General features: G+C 34.0%; 2 protein-coding genes across 2 annotated transcripts in view; both read left to right on the top strand.

Moving 5' to 3' along the window:
- LOC135213163 (uncharacterized) overlaps nt 1-21,188 on the top strand; it is a gene marked incomplete at its 3' end in the record, with an annotated part of 298,865 nt that overhangs the window by 104,866 nt on the left and 172,811 nt on the right.
- The window catches only part of LOC135213154 (uncharacterized), a 309,126-nt gene that overhangs the window by 284,710 nt on the left and 3,228 nt on the right, over nt 1-21,188 (top strand). The window contains 8 exon segments of the mRNA XM_064247098.1: nt 1,135-1,215; nt 5,390-5,438; nt 14,754-14,866; nt 15,062-15,239; nt 15,741-15,919; nt 16,501-16,609; nt 16,612-16,703; nt 17,449-17,689. Of these exon segments, the coding sequence (XP_064103168.1) occupies nt 1,135-1,215; nt 5,390-5,438; nt 14,754-14,866; nt 15,062-15,239; nt 15,741-15,919; nt 16,501-16,609; nt 16,612-16,703; nt 17,449-17,689 (1,042 nt within the window).

Raw genomic sequence — 21,188 nt, 5'->3', positions numbered from 1 at the left:
ATAATTCAGCAAAGTTTCAGGAAAATTTTATTCAGATAACAGGTTTTCAGAACACATTGAAAAATGGAAAGTTCAAATTATACAGTCTGTTAATATGGTCCTAATTTCTAATTTTGATGCCATAGCTCGTAATAAACAGATTGTTCCTCTAAACCCAACAATCTTTCTGTTTACAGAGCAGAACTGTGTGCAGTAAGGTCAGCAGTTAATATTACAAAAAATATGCCACAGTAGAAATTTGTACTATCACGTGCCAGAACTGATATAGAATTAATTCAGAATTATTGTCTTGTTATTTCTAATGTATATCAGAGAGCAAGCTTCATTCTGCAGATTAGAAGAAGCTTGTGTTATAAACAAGTAACTTTAAGGAATACTATTGAATTGTTTAATAAACTAAGATACGGAAACCAACAAGGATTGTGGAATTCTTTATGCAAAAAGAGTAGTTTTATCTTTTATTCTAATTGGTCCTAGTGGTTTGACCTGTTAACATTTAAGTTTTCAAGTGAATGTCCAGATTTAAAACAATACAAGAGTCAAGTTTTCTAAACTTTTAAAAAACTCCTTTTTACAAAATTATGTAAGTACTACACAAACCTTGTAGGCCAATCCTATGAAGATAAAGAATTTTAATTAGTGATTTAGTTACACCTTAACAGTAATATGCTCGAACCATCTGGGTAAAATTAAATTCCCCACCTTTAAATTACTATATAAAAAGTTCTGTAGTTAAACACTGGCTCAAGGTTTATAGAGGGTTGCTGCTTACACTAAGGCTAGGGGGCAAGCTGAGGTGGTCTAAAAGGTTTTTGCCGAGTCTTTTTGGCTTCCAGCTGCAGCTGTATAATTATAACTGTTCACCTAGTCCCTTCCTGCAATTTCTTTAATATAATCAACTTCATTTTTCTCCATTCATTTCTGAATGCCCAGTGGCTTACGTTTAACTACTTTACAGCAATGTGTCTTGTACTTCTAAACCAAAATAGCAAGAATAAACAGAAATTGGAACAGTAATTTTAACTTTCAAATGTAAATTTTTTGGAGGCATGTGAAGCGTAAGTTATGAGAGCTACAGTAACTACACTAAATCTGTGAATATCTGCATTTTGCATGAACTATGGACCTTTTCAGATATACAGTCGCTACGGAAAGTCTTGTCCTTCTAGGACTTGTGGACACCACTTTCCTCATTTAGTAAATTCCCAGCTAAAAGTAAGTAGCGTTTGTCACGAGTGATACTGTCCTGTACTGGCAGGACTGGCTATCTACAAATGTGTGAGATTTAGAGAGTACGTACTGCATTGTCTTGGCAACAGGGTATTAATGTTGCTTCTGTGTCTGTGTGTTTGACAGATGTTTGAAATGGTGTTATCATTGTGGTTCTTTCTGGTAACTTTATTAGGTCTTCCAAGAAATTTATGTTGTGTAGTGTTTGCTCATCTTGAATAGTATGTATGAGAGCTCTTAAGTAATATTCAATAAAATGCATATTGCAATACACCACCTGAACTCCTGAAATAGCCATGGTCACTGACCAGTGCTAATTCAGGTGTTCAGGTAAATATTACAATATTAATTTTATAATGAAAACTTCATATTTTGCCAACTGCGTTGAGTACACTCTTGAATGTAATTTGCCTTCTTATTAGCTCTAATTATTATTGACGGTGAAGGTTAAAGGGTTTACCAGGAAGGGGGATGTTTTTTACTTGCTGACTCTGTAACATTTTACCTAATTGACTCTACAAGATGTGTGTATTTTGTTAAAGCAAGCAGCCATTATGTTATCGTGTATATTTCAGCTGGCTTAAGTTTTTTAAGTGAAATAATCTGTTATTTTCTTTGGATTTTTTTATTGAAAATCTTTTTGGAAAGTTTTGTGCTTTTTATGAACAAATTATAGTGTTCATTTTGCTGTTCACTTGATTGATGGTAGTATTTTGTTTTCTTTGGTTTCTATATCTCTCTCTTTTTCCAAGGAGACATAGGTTTACAAATTACCCTGAGCAGTACCTGAGCAATAAATGTCTAGTTACCATATCCAATAGTATGTGCAATTTCTGGTTCTTCTGGGAACTCATGTTGATATCTTCACCACATCACTCAAAATATTGTTTGGTCTATTTTGCTTTTCCCCCTTTCCTGCAGTGAGACTCGGTATATGATTATGTCCTTGGAACAAGATGGCTTATGCATTATGATAATATAGCTTTGTTCATGAGATACCATCTTCCAGTAGGCTTAAGATAAAAGAGGGCACAGTAGGGAGGGCATTCAGACCTGGTCAGGGCTTCCTATATGGCCAGAGTTGACATAACCTCCTCCCATTGTTGTACACAGAATCCTTAAGCATTATGTCATTATCGTTTCAAGTTTAGCAAATCCTCAGAGAAGCTTAAAGAATTAGGAATTCCTCTAGTTTACACGGAACCTTTTTATAACTTGAGTAGGTCTTCAAAGGAAATTTGTATTCCTCTTTTCTTAATATTTTTGTGTTTATGGAATATCAAATATAAAAGTTATTGAATTGTTTGGCACTATTCATGATCATCCTTGAAACTGTAAAGATAAGGTATTTTTGTTGGTTAAAATGGCAGTGGATTATGATTTCATTTCTACTACAGTATATAGTACAAATTTTCTGATTACCAGACAACTTTACAAATTTGAATAGTAACATTTTCCACCTCCATCTAAAAACATTTTTTGTTGAATAAGTTTCAAAAACACTGGTTAATGTCAGTTTTTTGCTTGAAAGATATTCACAGATTTTATGATCTGGATATGGAGCCTCACGGAGAAAAGTGTTCAGTTCTGTAGTTTAATACTTACTTCAGTCTCACATGAGTGTGCCCACTCACTAACCTGACCCGTTGCTGAATAACCACTGGTTCCATGCAACGTAAAAGCACCATACAACAACAACAACAACTCACTAACCTGAGGTTTACTCAAGCTTTGGAGCTAATGCAGATTGAACAGGCTACTATGACCATTTGTTCCATCTACTTATGTCAGCAAGTCATCATTTTCCTTGCTCATTATGTCAAAGTTTGGAACTTTTTGTTTGGTAGATGTTGTTATCCTGCATGGGGCTTCTTCTCTTCCACCCCTACAGTTGGTCACAAAGATTTTATCTTGCATTGTGGGCAAAAAGGGATTTGTGTAGGTGACAAGCATTGTTGAGGGGGGCAGGTTTCCTTGTTTTAGCCTGTCCAGTCTGCCATCTCCATCACTACTTAGCACTGGTGCATGTAACAGGACAGGTTAAATTTAGTAACTGTGTAATGTTAGTTAGGGAAAATAGGTGGCCTACAAATAAATAAAAAGGACAAGCAATAAGCTTACATAACTGGCCACTCAGAAATTGCCAGTAAGAAACATGTAAAGCAGTAGGTAGTACTATTGTTATATTAGTATCTTGCTTGGATATTTAGGTTACTGTACTATATATACTATACTATATGGTATGGTTTCCCTGCTTTGGTAATACTTGGGAATATGGATAATTGGTAATAAGGATCGTAAGTACTGTACATAAATTTTTAATGAGTAAGACATCCCAATAGAATTAGTTTCTAAATTAAACTAGAGTGAATATCTTGCCAAATAAGGTCTGTTCATTCTGTATAGTGTAAATACTAAATGAAAACAAAATCACTTTAACAATGTAGATTTGTGGCAGTGGTATGGCATACATTAAAAATTATTCAATCTTAGAATAACTTCTGAAAATTAGTGTCATCTTCATTTAGCTTTTCTTGATAAAGCATGTAATATCTTGCAGTGAAATCAAAAATTATTTGAGAAATCTATTGGAATATCTTGGTTTTTTGTTATGTGGGTCTAGGGTAATATCTTGAGGTTTTTAAAACTATGTGTTTTTAATACTTGTACTACATGTTTTCTTTTAATGATGGTAGTATATGAGGAAATTGGAAAACAAGAGTTTGGTTTTGCTATAATCTATGTACTAATTTTGAAAATTATTTATAATTTTATGAAATACTTGATTGACTGTATTTCTGTAATTTAGCCCCTGAGTTCATGGTCAAATGGTTAACCTTTTCTGCTTTCCACCATTGTAATTTTGATTAAATTGGAGATATAGCTCAGGGCATAGTGTTTTCCTTTTGAAAAGTAACCAAAGTAACCAAAGTTTTGATCCTTTAATGGATCTCGCAGAGTCCTAAATTTTGAAGTATGTAACCTTAGAGATGTGATATTTTTAACATTTTTATATTTTTTATGGAGTTTTGCAAAGGGTATCTGGTGTACTCTTTCTCTGGTGGTTGAGGCTAGTATTTGAAAAGATATGGGCAAATAATGCTTGTGCTGTGGTGCCATGTTTTTGAAATCTGTAAAAGATTGCAAATACTAATGCCAAAGAAAAGGTTTCTGTATATATTACTGCTGCCTAACAATGCTGAACATTCATTCTCTTGGTATTTTGTACAGTATTTGTCAGTTTTATATTTTGTTTCTATTGGATTTGCACTGGAATACAACAGTTGGGTACACTGTGTTTTGTTACAATTATGTGTATTTTCCTTGCCGGTAGGTCTTTGTTATAAATTGCATATTTTTTTTAAAACCAAACAACTCACTGACGTAAATCCATATAGTAATTATATTCATTGAATCAACTTTTTGTAAATATCAGTCTCCACCTAGCAAAATTTAATGCAATACAACCATAGACAATTAAGTTGTTTAAGTCTTCAGTCTGGAATTGGCCAGTTCAGTCAGCCAGGTAATTATAGAATATATAATTTTTGCTGCCCTTAATGAATTTTAGTAGTGTATCATTATTTGATTGATGGCATGTTGGTATTAATGATTATGATCACAAGTTGGTAAAATAGTAAAGAAATCCACAATGATGTAATTATAAATACATGTATTTCAAAATGCATAGCAAGAGCTTTCGAGAACTTGCTTGAAGGCTTCAGTAATTTCATAATCAGTTAATGCTTTATAGAAATAGATTCTAAAATCTAATATGGTCATCCGAAACTGACTAATAAAACTGTTTTGAAAAAGGTCTGCTCCTCCTTCCTATCCGATCAAATGCAAAGCTATATGTATTGCTAAAGAATGAGTTGAAGGGGTGTATACTATCGCTTGAAGGCTGATCCCCACTTCCTAGGAATAGTGTTTCTTTATTCTGAAAATGTATTATATAAATCTCAAAAATATACTTACCATTAACAAGGGTTTTTCTGGATGCTGCCATTAATGTATTTTTGTTTTTGATGCCATGAAAATCCCAATAAGAATGTTCGTTATGATTAAGCAGAATTATGTTTGTTAGCGGGCATTTGGAGGTTTAATTGCATTGCATTTTCATTTCTTTATCATTACACACAATTTTATTTCGTTTCAGTTACCAGCTGCTGATCCCTTCCTTGAGAACATCAGTAGGAGTGATTTAGGTAAGTACAGTATTCAAGTTTGTTATGATTTCAGTAACCTTCATTAGGTGTGGATTATGATTTAAGTAACCTTCAGTAGGTGTGGAACTTGGGTACAATTGGCAGATATCAGTCACTTCTGCTATGCGCACCCAGTTATTGGAGTCATCCACTTATAACTGATAGACATTTAACAGACACAGTTCTTGTACTTATTGAAACTATTACTTCCTGAGTATTCAAAATTATACTGTTTGACTTATGATTTTCACCCGAAATACTACACTGTAAAGTATGTAATTATCCTTGAACATTCAAAACTTCCCAACTATTTTGTGAGAGATGTAGATGAGACTAATAATTACGTAACAAACTTGAGCACTGATGCAGGAAACAAATCATTCTTTTTTCCCCATTCCTTCCAGTATCCATCTATGCATAAAGAGATTCATCAAAGATTAAACAGTGCATATAATAGGGAATTGTCCAAACTGGAACCGATAGTACAAGAAATGGACTTTTTAAAACCCATGCATGACAAACTGTTTAGTATTCAGCTCAGAAAGGAAGTAATAAGAGAGGGGATTTTTCCAGAAAGGATATTTAAAGTATATCCAGGAACTGTAGTCCAAAAGGATTGGAAAAGTTTTTGAAGAATAAGCAGAACCTTTTCCAGACCCCAAAGCATTCACTAATCAACTTTCAGCACAGAATCCATAATACAAAGGAAATGGAGATAATACACTAATGAACATTTTGCAGACATTATCAGCACAAATAATTTTGACAAAAAAAACTGCAAAATAATGAGAAAATAACTAAAATGAACTTGACATAGTAGAAGACAAGGTTCTCCTGTGACATGGTAGAAGATAAGATTCTGCAGTGATTGATAATAGGCTGCTATCATCCCCATGGCAAGTCACCCAGTACCTCCTCTATAGCCTCCAGCACTGACTTCACCTCATTTACATGAAACCTAGACAAGTTGGATGGTTGCATCATTGCCGAGTCCCTTTTCATTACAATTTTCACAAAGAAATTCAGCACCATCTTAAGGGGCAACTTTTCTTTTGGGCTTTGTGATGTCTCATAAAACTTCCCCCTTTTGAGAGCAGTGACCTGGTTGCCAGTTAGCAATAGCACGGAATTTCCAAGGAAAGCATTCAGACCTGACCACCTCTACTGTCATGAAGCTAGTGAGGAGGGAGAGAATGCATTTAAAATTTAATATGATACAGAAGTTTGTTTGTCTGCTGGGAGACAAGATATGGGGTGGCCAACAGTTTGTTTTACTGAAAACTGCACCTTGTGTGTTATAGGGAGGTCTTTCAGCCAAATGAAGGTTCAAAAATATTTGCTAGGTTGTAAAGTCATGGTAACTTCAGGTTGGCAACATGGGTAGTGTACATTCAAAACTGTTTGTTGATGTGTAGTTGATGTGCATAATTAACTTGTTTTTGCTGAGGTCATCAGTATCAGTATCTTGTTGACCAAGGTTGAAAGAATGCGGGCCTTCCTTTCTGAGGTCATTGGTGCGTTGCAAATTTACAGATTTCTTGGAAGTGACATGGGGTCCCGTGCCCTCTTTTAGAGGACTTCTGGTTAAAAGCTTCTTAACTGAAGTTGAGGTTTTGCTTTGCCCACAAATTGGTAGGGATGTGAGTCTGAAGTAGTCATTGTTCCATGAAGACGTGGGTAAAGAAGTCTTAAAAATGTGGTGATGGTGATTGACTGCCACCACTTATGAGCCAGTTCCATTTATAAAGAATTTTATAGCGAATGCAATAGTACATAAATATTGAAATATACTGTGTATTGTGTGTATGACAAATATTGGACAGAAATCCCTAAAAGAGGTATAACATCAGCAAAAAAAAAAAAAAAAAAATATCAACAGCAAAGAAAAAAGAAATTATAACAATAGTAAAGAAAAAAGCACAAGCACACATTGAGCAACAGTGTATGCATGCAGTGATTCAAAACGAATTCTGTGCACAACAGACACTAACCATGAATGAATAGGTTTCTGTATTGTTCAGATACATACAGGAAACACAATTTATCACCAAACCGCAGGTCTTTGGGTGCACAAGATAAATAGCAACTTTTCAAAAAGAGTGGGACATGTGAAAGAGATACAAGATATGAGAAGTATTTATGAATTAGTCTCGCAAAATTACCACTTACTGCATCCAATAGAAATGCACTCCTTGTTTCTTTACACATATTTCTTTTATTTCTGCTTCAATATCTCCATTTTTGTCTTTTATATACTTTTCCCCTCCATCTTTCCTTGGCCAATTTGCTGTCCTGCATATTTTTTCTTACCTTTGTAATGTTTGAGATTCTGCTTCCATTCCTCCCAAATCATCTTTGCCTTTTAAATTGCCTCATTTATTTCTCCTATGCATATATATACTCTTCCTTGCCTGCCCTCTTTAATTCCAATTGGTAAATTGTGATTCCACCACCATCTCTTAACACTTCATGTGTCATGATGCATACTTATGTTGCCTTTTGTATGGCTTCTATTAGTGGTTTCCACCCACTATTTTTTATTGCTGCATGTGCAGAATCAATTGTCGCTACTTGTCGCTACTTAATTTATTGTTCAGTTTTTACTATTTTAATCATCTGATGGGCTCTTTTTTTTTCCTGGCTATCTCTCGCTATTAAGTTTGCTCTCAAGCTATCTGTCATGTTAGGTGAGCCTCACTTCTTATAACAGTACAGTTCCCTTTCTTTGATGTTGTTTGTACTTCATTACAATAAAGTCAATCTGTTTCAGGTTTTCTACTTTTGTATGTAAACAAACTTTATCTTGGCTTTTAAACATTGGGTTAGCAACAAACATTGTGTTAAACAACTTCAATTCCTGGCCTTGGCAAAATTTAAGCACAGTAGACCCATGTATTCATGGGGGATGAGTACCACATCCCCTGCGAATAGAAACCCCCTCTAAAAGTGCTTAGAATTGCCCATTTTGATGGTTAAAACCAAAAAAACATTAAAAATGCTCATACCCAAGTTCTTCAATAGTTTCATCACAAAAAAGTGCATTTATCAGTCACAAAAATATGAAAATAAAATAATTTGTCAATATTTCTCAGTGAAAAATACCACAAGTAGGCTAATTTCCTGCGTACTTCTTCCCCTAATTTCTTTCTTGTTAGTTATTTGTACGTATAACATCCTCAAAACTAGCCCTATTTATTCTACTGTGGCCATTTAAGTCTTAGCATTTATTCATTTCACTTCTGTTGCATCATTCAACCACTCCGTCTCAGATTAGTTTGCCTGCTTCATTTTGTCTCGTAAGTGCCGTCCACCAAAATTTATATTTCTTCACATCACTACCTCTAGTGTTTGTGCCTGTTCCTTTGTACTGTACCTCCAAAAGAACAAATTACCTACTTTACGTATGGCTAATTATCGTATCCTTCTAAAGAAATTGTTTGCGTGACTTGCCTATTTACAGGTTGTGAATGTGAATTTCTCATCTATCTATTTAGTTTCACAAGTGCAATCCACAGAGCATTAAGCATGGCTCCCCAGATAATAACAAACTCTCCTTATTTCATTTTAGATGATTTGAAAACACACCTTAGTATATTTGATTTCATGTTAAAATTAGCTCAGTAATTAACACACTGTAGATATTATAATTAACAGCATGTTTAAACTTTTAATAATTTCGTATTTTCAACATTATTACATATGATGGGTTTTTGCAAAGTTATTTTTTAAGATGCACTTCATGTAGATGTCTATATGTTCAATTAGTAAGTGTAAAGTAGTTTTAATTTGAATTAGAAATTGTTGGAGGTTATTCTCTTCTGTGGGATAACTTGAAAGTATTCATGTGTATAGTTAGATAGGAGGTAAAGGCCTCACGTTGTACCATTTATCCATGCACTGTCCAGCACCAATGAACAACAGGCTTTTTCAATTTATGAAATAAAATGTCATACACATTTCTATATACAGTTCATATTAATGGCTAAAAATCTGGTGTAGAATATGATGCATAAAAGCTTATTAAGATAGAATATTGTTTCCCATCCTAGTGGTTCTGGTAACTACTACTCATTTTACAAAATTAACTATAGTTATGCAGCTGTCATAAATACACATTGTATGAAATTATCCTAATGGCAGTCCAAAAGAAAGTTCATCCTAATCACAAATCTATGAGAAAAATGGTTGATCTCAACTCTTATATTATTCATATTTTTGTTATTTCATCTTGTATATTGATGTATAGTAATTACATTTTAAGAATGTTTCAGAGAGAGAGAGAGAGAGAGAGAGAGAGAGAGAGAGAGAGAGAGAGAGAGAGAGAGAGAGAGAGAGAGAGAGAGAGAGAGAGCTTATTACATAATCATGTACAATATTGCAGCCTTCCACTTCACTTGTTCACTTTCCTTTTATAGTATCCACTCTTACCCTCATTTGACATTTTCAGTTATCTGCAAAGTATGTCCTTTACCAAAGAACTTCATGTATGTAGTCTTCTCAAGCTTTTTTTTTTTATTTTAATACAAAAATTAACTGGTATTCATGAAGCTATTCCTGCCCTTTTATTTATAAGCAAAGGCTTTAGCTTTCTTTGTAGTTAGTAGAATCAGTGTTGAAGATATCTAGTACCTATGTCTCTCTCTCTCTCTTTTTTTTTTTTTAATTACATTTTGCATATGCAGTATATATGCCAAAACTAGCAAGCAAAGAAACTATTCATAAGATTTTTCATGACAAATAGAAACACAGGTCAGTGTGTGCTGTATCATCTAGTCTAGGTACTCTAGAAGCTTCCAGATGCTGTTGGGATTTTGAAAATCTCATATTACTTTTTAATGGCTTAATGATCATCGAGCTTTGGAGGTGAGATCAAGATGATGCCCTTGCAATGGCACCTTTAGCCAGATGACTTCTTGTCAGATATAGAACATTATCTCTTTTTAGAGGTCACAAAGTTCACTTCCTTTGACTCATGGTCCTTTGGCTAACCGTGAGGTCGTCTCATCTCTATCTCTTTATTCAATTCAAATTAGTGCTGACCTGTACATTAAAGAAATAATTTGTTGTACTTATTAAGCAAAAATTTGTTATTTCAATGTGTATTTGTTTTATAATGGTTGATATAAGTCATATTATGAGATATCAGAAATTAAGGCAGTTGTTGGCACACTGAACCAGGCTACCACTCCTCAGGATTATTTTTAGCCCAGCTGAGTAGAGTGCGTTGCTTGGCCAAGGCTGAGGGACCCCCTTCTGAATATTGATCCCACAATTTAATATTGTAGTTTTATGGGGTTTGTTTACTATTTCATCTGTAAAAACATATTTTGTAGGGCTGTTTTTTTGTTATTTTCTTTTGTAGGTTCTTGAAATGTTTTGTCAAAAATTTTTTTCATTGGTGTTGCTAAAATATATAGTACTGTGATTTGCCAAAAGTTAAATTTAACAGTAGTAGCTTGGGGCTAAAATTAAAAATTGGTAAGGATAGGATACTCATTTTAATGGTAAATGAGTCGAGCTAGCTTAAGCCAGGGTTCAGGTTATTGCATGGGGTGGTATGGGAGGGAGGATGTATATAGATTGGGTGAGGGAAAGGTGGGTTTAGTAGTGTTAGTAAGGGTGCCAGCCAGCTACTATGCCAGTTGCGTATGATGGTGGCTGTGATGCTGTGATCCCGTTCTCTTCCGTGTCCCTGAATTTTACGCTTCCTTGCTGTGATAGTTTAAGAATTACTTGAAAGGAAGCTGTGATTTTCTCTCCATGATGTGTCTTAGAGCTAATTTCATCCATTCTCTGTAACTGATTTTTGTTATATTTGATATTGTGGACATTCGAACCCACCAAGATTAATGATCAGTCGGTGAGAGAAGTGTTGCTATAATAGCTCGGGAAGCTTGAAGATTTGTTGATTTTAGCGTGTTGGGCATACACATATTAGTAGATACCATGATTTATCTTGATAATGGATAGAAAATAACCCCATGGTAGAGGATAGATGCAAAACTACTACTATTGCAGAATCTAATTGGAAAATCTGTAGTTACTACTATACACAGAAAAGGGTTCTTGATAACGTTAATTGAAATCAAGTGAACTAAGCCAAAGCCCAAGCATACATCTAGTGATCAGAAACTGACAGTGCCTGCATCTCCAGTAAAGATGTCTATTTGTCTCTATACATATAGCAACTATCTCACTCCTTTTTTTGACGACAGCGAAGCAGAATATCCACTCTCCTTGATTCAGGTTTTTGAACCAATAAGTAAAGCAGACACTGAAGAGTTTTTGAGTCATATTAAAGAAGGTAAATACTATACGGATTGAAGTTTGAAATATGTAATGGTTTAAGTGATTATGTAGATAGTGGTGGTAATTTTCAAATATCTTTGGTGTGCTTTATTAGGTTATTTTCTTTTGTGAAAAACCAAAATAATTTTAGAAGAGTTGAGGGTTTATCATGTCTAGGCAGTACATATTAGAATTTTTGGGGGGTATTGTAATATTTTCTTTATTGTATAACTTACATTGGATTTAATTTCTTTACATTTCTATTTTAAAATTTTACTACTTTCTTTACATAAGGGAAAATTCATGAGGTTAATAAATTATCACTATTATTTCACTTCACAAGTTGTGAATGAGAGATCCACGTTGAAATGTGAGAGATCCCTCCCTTTTGGACATCAAACAAAATCAATACTTGAGAAAGCTGCTAACCATGCTGTTGCTATGACGATTATATAGCATCACTGAAACCCAATATGCTGCATATTTAACAAATTTAATGGCAGGAATATTGAATTTAACAGGGTTAAATGTAATGAAATTAAATCCTGGGCATTATGACAAATGGAACCTGCATTTCCTTATCTTTGAATTATAAATAGTTATAACAAGAGGAATGTTGATGCATATTCTGTTTGATAATGTCATTAATGTAGAAAATGAGTGAAACATTGATAGTCATGTGTAACTATCCAATCAAGAATGACAGTTTATGAACAAACTTGCATAAAGAAATACAGTGAAAATATTCAGCATATGAAAACAAGGTTTATTTGAAATTTTCACTGTGGCTGATCTGCCACATTTCATCATATTGTAACTGAAAAATTGATTAAGAGCTAATTTACATACGGCTGCCTCTTTAATATACAGCTTACTTTGGGAAGGCAAAAACAAAACAAGTAGTCTAGCAATAGGTAGGTAGTTACAACAACTCAAAGGTGTTTATAACCAGGCAAGCACTTGTAAATAAGAGATGCAGGCAGCACAGGCAGAGCTGACAAGTTAACAAATTCTCAACTGAACTTTTTATGATGCAGAGGAAACTGGTCTACAGTTATAGAAACAAATGACAAAAGCAAGATTTTCATTGTTAGATAGCTGTGCAGGTAATGCTGGTACAACTGAACGATAGTTATGGGAATTCAAAAAATTTTTGCTTCTTGGTATTATTATTTCACTGTTTATTTCAGTGATTGTAAAGTCAGAAAATCCACCAGTACCATGCAAGACAATTTTGCCACTCCCGCTTTCCTGTCTTATCTCCTCAAATCACTTCTTATCACATGGCTCTTGTCTAGGTTTGTCTAGGTCTTCCAACTCTTCCAGGAACCCAGTTGACACTGGCCACACTATTTTCTCGAGGCACAAAGGGTACATCCAGGCTATTTTTCTCTATTGCATCTTTAACTCATCTATACATACGGAACTTCAGTAATTTCCCTGATGGTATTATTTCTAATGCTATCCTGCTGTGTGATTCCAGAGATTCATCTAGAAGTTCTATTCTGAAATAAAATCTTTTAGGTACATACTGTTTCATTATAACAACAGGATTCATGTCTGTGTAACAAATACAGATCTTACGATATATGCATTTTCAATTTTTATAAAAGATATTGTACATAAATGATCATAGCCTTGCCTAGCCTAAGCGAAACATACACAGAAACTTGCATACAATACAGTAGGGTGAAATTGTTTTAACACAGGCCTTTATAGAATTCTATTAACACAGGGCTCTTAAGAATTCTATTTAATAATTTATTGATTTTTTTTTCTTTTCAGCTTACTAGGTTAGACTTGCCAAGAATTTTTTTTAATTTAGAATAGCTTTCCTCGAACGAGCTCAGACCACTTACTGTAGCCCAGACCCACAGCTAGGCAGATTTATTTGAAACAAAGCCTTTGTTATTATCATCATCAGTTACGCTTGATTCCAATGAAAAAAATTATGAAATACGGGTTGAAGTATCCATCAGTTTTTTTATAACCCACCATATGGCAAATTACAAAGACATAGTAGCCACCTATGTATGGGTACTATTTTCCATTACAGTTTACTACATTCATTGTTATAAAATAAAAGTGACATTTATCCTCTCTCTCTCTCTCTCAGATTTTGTGGGTAAAGAAGGGTTTTTTTTTAACCCTATCTGTAGACATTAATTGCTGAAATGTAAGGTTATAATAATCCTTTGGTTGTATCTACAAAATACACACCATATCGATATAGTTCTCTTCAGTGTGGTGAAGGTTATTCACATTTCATAAATAATTTTAAAGTTATATGCTATATTGGAAAGATGGTAGAGATCTCCAGTTGAAAGTAGCAATTCATGGTTAACATATTTCTGGAAATTTTATTATATTAATGAAAGTAATTCATACTGAGCTTATTTGGTTGTGCAGTGTTACCTGGCTACTTGTAAACTTTGCCAGAATGAGACATATTTATGAGATTAGTCTCATATATGTCAAGTTATGGGATTGCGCCAAGTTACCCGTTTAACCCTCTCAGTTTTTGGTCTCTTGCCAGTTCTGTCTGTGCTTTGTGACCTCACAGGCATTCATTCAGCAACATTTCACTTTGAGCAGAATAAGTTATTTCATGTGAAAGAATACCTGTTTGGGTAGGGCCTTCCCACAAGAGAATATCTGTAAATCTTATAAAGGATGTTGAACCACATATTTTTTTTTTTTTTTTTTTTTTTTTTTTTTTTTTTTTTACAAAGTTTTGCATTATTGGAATCTGAGGTTTGACAAGTGGATTATGAAGTTTTGTCATCAGAATTGTAAAAGCTTTTAATTCAAAATGCTGGTCTTCATTCAATTTATTATGAAAATGTGCTCTTGGAAATCCATATGACTTGCTTAGCAGTAAGTGTTATCTTTATCCTTTCAGAGATCTTTTCATTCTTTTTATGAAACTGCTTTTATTTTATGAATACATTTTTTACTAACCACTGTTTACTAACCAGAGGATGGAATGAACAACTTTTAATTTTTATTGTTTTTATTCCATTGCAGAAGATGACGAATCACAAATATTTGTTAAATTCTTCAAGTTCCACCATACTTACGACCTTATACCACTAAGTGCGAAACTTGTGGTATTTGACACTAGGCTGCAGGCGAAAAAGGTATGTTATAATGGCCTTCGTTGATAAATCTTTTTGGTGGGTGTATTGGTGATTCATAAGCCATTGTTATTGGTAAAGAATTCCTCAGAATTTAATAAGTTAATAAAGTAAAATGACTGAATAGGTGAAATGCCATTTATTTTCATGAATGTTCAGTAACTGAGAAAAGAGAAATTGATTGCTTTTGTATTTCAGGCTTTCTTTGCCTTGGTATACAATGGAGTGCGAGCAGCCCCCCTGTGGGATTCTGCACGTCAGTGCTTCACAGGAATGCTCACCATCACAGACTTCATCCGTATTTTACAAAACTTTTATCAGTCACCCAACAGAAAAATGGAAGAGTTGGAGGATCACCGGTTAGATACTTGGAGAGGTATGGATTGTTATGCCAACATTTAATACTCGTGTAGAAATGCTGCTATGTGAACTTTTGTAATGATGCCCTGTCTTGAGACATCTGTCCTATCCAGGGTACAGATTAGCACTTTGTGGGGTTATCCAGATCAGTGGAGTAAACCTCAAGAACTGTGGATCACAAACACCTGTGCATTGTGTTATTACAGAACGGGAGCAAAGCAATTTAAAATAGTTTAAATTACCTAGGTGTACTTTAGCTTTCAATAATTCTTGTCGATATTTCATGATTACTACGTACTTGACATTTCTTTTCTATTAATCTTGGAGCTGTTCACAGATATGTTTCTTCTAAAAGTTAGATTAAAGTTTACGTATGTTGTTTATATAAGTTAAGAATCATGCTTGCATTACATTATTTATATATGTAATATGGAACCATGAAAGTGATTTTTTGATGAATGTAATATAATTTATTAAAATTTTGTAATTGTATGTATCTCACGTTTTTGGTTTTCAGCCGTATTAAAAGATGAAGATCGACCGCTGATCAGCATCCGACCCGATGAATCCCTTTATGTTGCAATTCGCTCACTTATTCATCACAAGATTCATAGATTGCCTGTAATTGACCCTGTCACTGGAAATGTTCTGTACATCGTTACTCACAAGCGTATCCTCAAGTTCCTTTACTTATATGTAAGTAGTACCTTCTGTTGCATTAGTAGTTATTTTAACTCTCATTATCTTGTTCTTAATACCTTGCAATGGAAAACTCACGTGACAAGGTACAGTAACTGATAGTATACTAGAGCACCTCTGTATTTGCAATGATTGTTTAATCAATAAATTAGCCAAGGAAACATTTATATTTCAGAGTTGAAGCAATTATTCAGCCATGGATGGTGATAAATGTGCTTTTGTAACAAAGAAAAGACTTACATTTTTAGAAATTTAGTGTTATTTCTTAGTAAAATTACAAATAAATTATTTAAATGTAATTAGCAAAGTTATTACATGTAAATAATAGTAATTAAATATATTTGTTAATGTAAATGATGTTACCATTTTATATAATAATTGTGCAGCTAAGTGATTGTGATCACAGGTAGTTCATGTAACTGATGTTAGATTTTCAAGGTCCTGTAAAATCTTTCATATATCAAACAATGTATTGTGACATATGCCTTTACAGTAATTTATCTGACTTGATGTTTAGTCTTTTGACTGTCTCATAATAGGTACAGTAAGGGCCTTATCAACTTTTTTTCCCCACCCAGATTAACGAGTTGCCCAAACCGTCCATGCTGCAGCAACCTTTAAGAGATCTTGGCATTGGCACCTATGACAAAATTGAAACAGCTAGTCAAGATACACTCATCATTGAAGCTCTAACAAATTCGTCGAGCACAGAATATCTGCGCTGCCAATTGTGGATGCACAGGGAAAACTTGTTGACATTTATGCCAAGTTCGATGTCATTGTGAGTATACAAGCCATTGGTAATGCTGTACTGATGAAATTCATGTAGCACAGTAGCTATTTTTTCTGTATATACTAGTGTGTTATGCAATCCACATTTTTAGCTTAATTTTTGGAAATTGCCATACATACACTAAGTACAAAATCACGAAATGTTTGTGGCATTACGAACAATAGCATAAAGGGCCAAGCTATATTACCCATCAGAACAGATGTCTACAATTTGTACATTAATATTTGTCTAGTTAGGCATATCAATTACTTTCATAAACCAGTTTTACATACTAAGTTTTACAAAGAACTTAGTAGTACGTATAGATAAAAGAAACTAGTGGCAGTTAAAAAAAAAAAAAAAATTAGTGGTAATTTTACAAAAAACTAGATTTAGATAATAAGAAGTCACTTCTGAAGAAGAAAATTCAACCCCACCTCTGCTTCCATACTACGTACTTGCTAATTAATAGCTTATGAAAATATATACTACCTGTACAAGAGCAAAGATAGAAGGGAATGATGAAATTTGCTGTGAATTAACAAACCAAAGTATAGTACTATATACCGACAATGCTTCACCTGACAGTATTATCATTGTTCGTATATATGGTTTTATTTTGCATGGGGAAGATGTCTACATGGCTACTGATTGGATTGGAATATAAAACTAAGCCAAAGGCCAAGCACTGGGATCTATGAAGTCATTTTAACATGGTTACTTACAATTTAACCGATCAATTTTCTTTTGCCAGAATCTTGCTGCTGAAGGTACATACAACAATCTTGACATCACTCTGCGCAAGGCAAATGAATATAGGAATGAGTGGTTTGAGCAGGTACACAAATGTACTCTAGACGAAACATTAGGAACCATAATGGAACGAATAGTTCGAGCTGAAGTTCATCGTTTGGTGGTGGTAGACTCCGACGACAAAGTGATTGGTGTTATATCCCTCTCGGACATTCTCAAGTACCTTGTACTTAAGCCTTGCCGTGAGTATCAGAGAGATGATTTAGTATTTTGCTAAAGTTTTAATGTTAGAAAAATTTTACAGCCTTTTATAGTGGACGCGTGTTACTTGATATTACTCGCTGAAATGAAGTGCATGATAGTAAACTTACACTAAGTAGTTAGTCTGAGTGCCAGAGTTTTCAAGGATCATAAAATTATAAAAAATTTTTTTGCAAAAGTCTTTAGAAGGGCTTTTTTTTTTTTTTTATCCTGTTTGCACTTAGTCTTAAAGGCACATTGCCCCTTTGTTACTTCGTCTAATATTAATTTTTTACTTGATTTTCTCAGAATTTAAGGTGTAAAATTACTGTATGTATTTGAATGCTGGATACAAATTTACCTTCACCTTACCTCGTAAATAACTTATCCCAAAAGGGAATTATATATTATTGGCAAGTGCTTTGTCACCCATAGTGACTATAGTAAATGTACAGTGACTATGACCATAGAGTCATCAATAGTCATAGTCACTTCACTGTTTCCCAGCCAGGTAGTAGTTCAAAACCCACAGATGACCAAGCACTTATTATTCCCCTGGGATATTAAAGTTTGTGGCTTAATGTGTGTGATTCTAAAAACTTTCCTGGTGTGTATGACAAAAATTTGTATATTATGATATTGTTGTTATATTCAGTGGATGCAAAGTACTGATTTTTTTTTTCAAAGAATCCATCATGCATACTACAATCACAACGACTTAAACATGATTCAACAAGGTATTAAAAAGACCACTATTACTTAATAAGGAATTGAATGGGTGTTACAATTTAAGACTGAATTTAGGATATGGGGAAAGTAGCAAAATCAAAGGAAATGAAAAATAGTTATTAAATATCTGACAACCATATATGAAACTGTTAAAAAGGAAAACATTCTCTGAATTTCTTCATACTGGAAAAGAAACTGAAAAATGCTAAATTTACTTGTTTTAAATTTAGTAACCACATAACCTGGTTTTATGGTATAAGAAATGTTTCACCTTGTGCAATAGTAGAAGCACCATTCCATATCCAAGTAACAATGCCAGTAACTACAATAGAATCATCTAAGACACCAGTGTATATGTACAGCCATAATTGGAAATCATTGGGAGATTAGCAATAAACTTAACAATAGCAGTAAACTTGACAATATCACCTCCTTAGAGTGTAATTAAAAAGCACAAAACTTGGTAATTTTCAATTCAAAACTGAATTTTGTTTTTACTCTCTTGTTTGAATTTGAAGAGCCATTAATCAAAGCAGATTAAAGAAATCAAACTTCAGGTCACCATTAAAACATTTATATTTTCTCATAAGAGGGCACTGTTAAGTGAAAAGGACAAATATTCACGAGGCTTAAAAAAAAAAAAAAAAAAATTTGCAAGTGAGTAGAACTTACATTGCAAATTACATTGAAGCACAAATAAAATAAATCTGCAGTCTCAAGAAGGTATCAATTTCAGAAATACAAACATTCATTTCATATGCACCAATCTGATATTACCCAAAAGGGTGTAGAAAAAGTTTCTTGACTGCGGTACTCACAACATTGACCAAAGACACTCATAACTGTGGACGTAAGTAATAGCTTTTATCAAGGTGAACCAGTTAGGAGAATCCAACCTTTTTAAGTACTATTAAGTGAGACTATAGAAACAAGAATGCATGCATGTTGTCGATATAAAATCTTTAAACCTTGTGAATGAAAACTAGTTGATTATAATACATGGAAACTTTATTAATTTATAACAGAGTTTTATAACATACCAGGCTGGGAAAGTCAACTATTTGATAACGGCATATCAGAACTCAAATGCCATAGTTTAGATTGGCACCCACTTACCCCTTTGCAGTTTATCGTAGAAACAGGAAAATACAAAGGAGTGCAGGATGGGATGTTCTCAGGATCCAGTGTTTGCAGGAGACTGTGGTGTAACAACATAAAGGTTACCATACATAAATGAATAAATAAGGAGGATTGGAAATTGAAAAAGCAAAATAAAGGTAATGGCAACCAGAAAGGGCATGTGAGGGGGTGAAAGCAGTATCATGCACAAATATGTCACAGGTGGTGCTCAGGATTGCACTGTTTAAAAGATATTTATAATTTTCAATGTCTTGATAGCAAGGCCTAATAATGAATTGATGGAGGATTGTGTTGAAAGGTAAGGGACAGTCACTGAAGATGGGACATATTGGTACCTACTATGAGATTCAGGGTCTCTGTAACACGGTTTTTTGGACTTTGCTCCTTGTCAAAGCATCGGATGTAGCTGAAAGTTGACATATGTATATTTTACAACCACACACAAATTTTGACAGCATTATCAATAACCTAAACCTGATAGTTTTAATTTTTATAGAGTAAAAATGATCTAGCCGACGCCATGGCCAATGATTACGAGCCAAGAATCGAAAAACATTCATTACGTAAGTAAGGTAAACAAACACCTTTTGACTAAATGTTGCCCCGCCCATCCACCAGACAGAAATTCCATCGGCTCTGAAACCCAAAGACTTTATGAATGGCGGAACGATACATAGATGTGGGTGGGGTATCAGTGCTAGCGTAGTAATACTACTGTAGCAGTAGTGCCGCAACAGTATAGCAGTAATATACATGAATTAAAAGTTTAGGCCAACTGCTGGGATCGTTGAGGATCATTTAGCACTTCTTACAACTACTCGAGAAATTAGTTTTTAAAGCCAGAAGTTAAATTTTCTAATCCAACAATGCCCATGGTAGCCTTCAGTGTTATCCTGAATTATAACGAGGCGAAAGTGGGTGGAGCCTTATGAAGTCACCATTCTGACGATAATTATTGGTGAAGGTTTAAAGCCAAAATACGGTACCGGCTATTTTTTTTCAGTAAATAGGTAGATAGCCAATAAATAAAAATTGCTTGACATTGGATATAGGAGTTATCAAATCAAGCTTGTCTACTATGTTTTTGATAATTACCAACTATTCCCTACATCTTGTCAATCTGATTGTGACCTATAAAGTAGACTGTAATTTCTTTGGAAACTTATTTTGGGAGTCAGACTAATAATCGAAGTGTTTTTGTATTTATTAACATATTTTGTTGGTTTGTTCATTATGACAATTATCAGTGTTGAGGTTCCAGAGTTCATAAAGGTGTACTGCTTTGCTTGTATTTAAATTTGTATGTCATTGTTGCCAGAGGTTTAGCATTCGTTACGTATAGCCAATCATCCATCGAGAAAGAGGGAAGAAATGCTGTCATAAGTTACGTAACGAGTGCGTTCGAAAGCTTTTTCTCTGAGTAAGTTGGCCCGTCTTCAAAAAAGGTCACTTTTACATTATAAGTACCAAATTTATTCAACCTACGCAGTGCAGAATACACTCAAAATTTATGTGTTGATATAATATGTATTCTGAATAAGCGTTATATTTATGAAATGCATAGATAAAAAGTTATTGCGAAAAAACCGTGTTACAGAGGCCCTGAATCTCATAGTAGATGACATAATGGAT

This window comes from Macrobrachium nipponense, chromosome 42 (assembly GCF_015104395.2).
Source record: "Macrobrachium nipponense isolate FS-2020 chromosome 42, ASM1510439v2, whole genome shotgun sequence".
Taxonomy (NCBI): Eukaryota; Metazoa; Arthropoda; class Malacostraca; order Decapoda; family Palaemonidae; genus Macrobrachium; species Macrobrachium nipponense.
The sequence above is the reverse complement of the archived record's forward strand: the minus strand, read 5'-3'. Positions and strand labels throughout refer to the sequence as shown.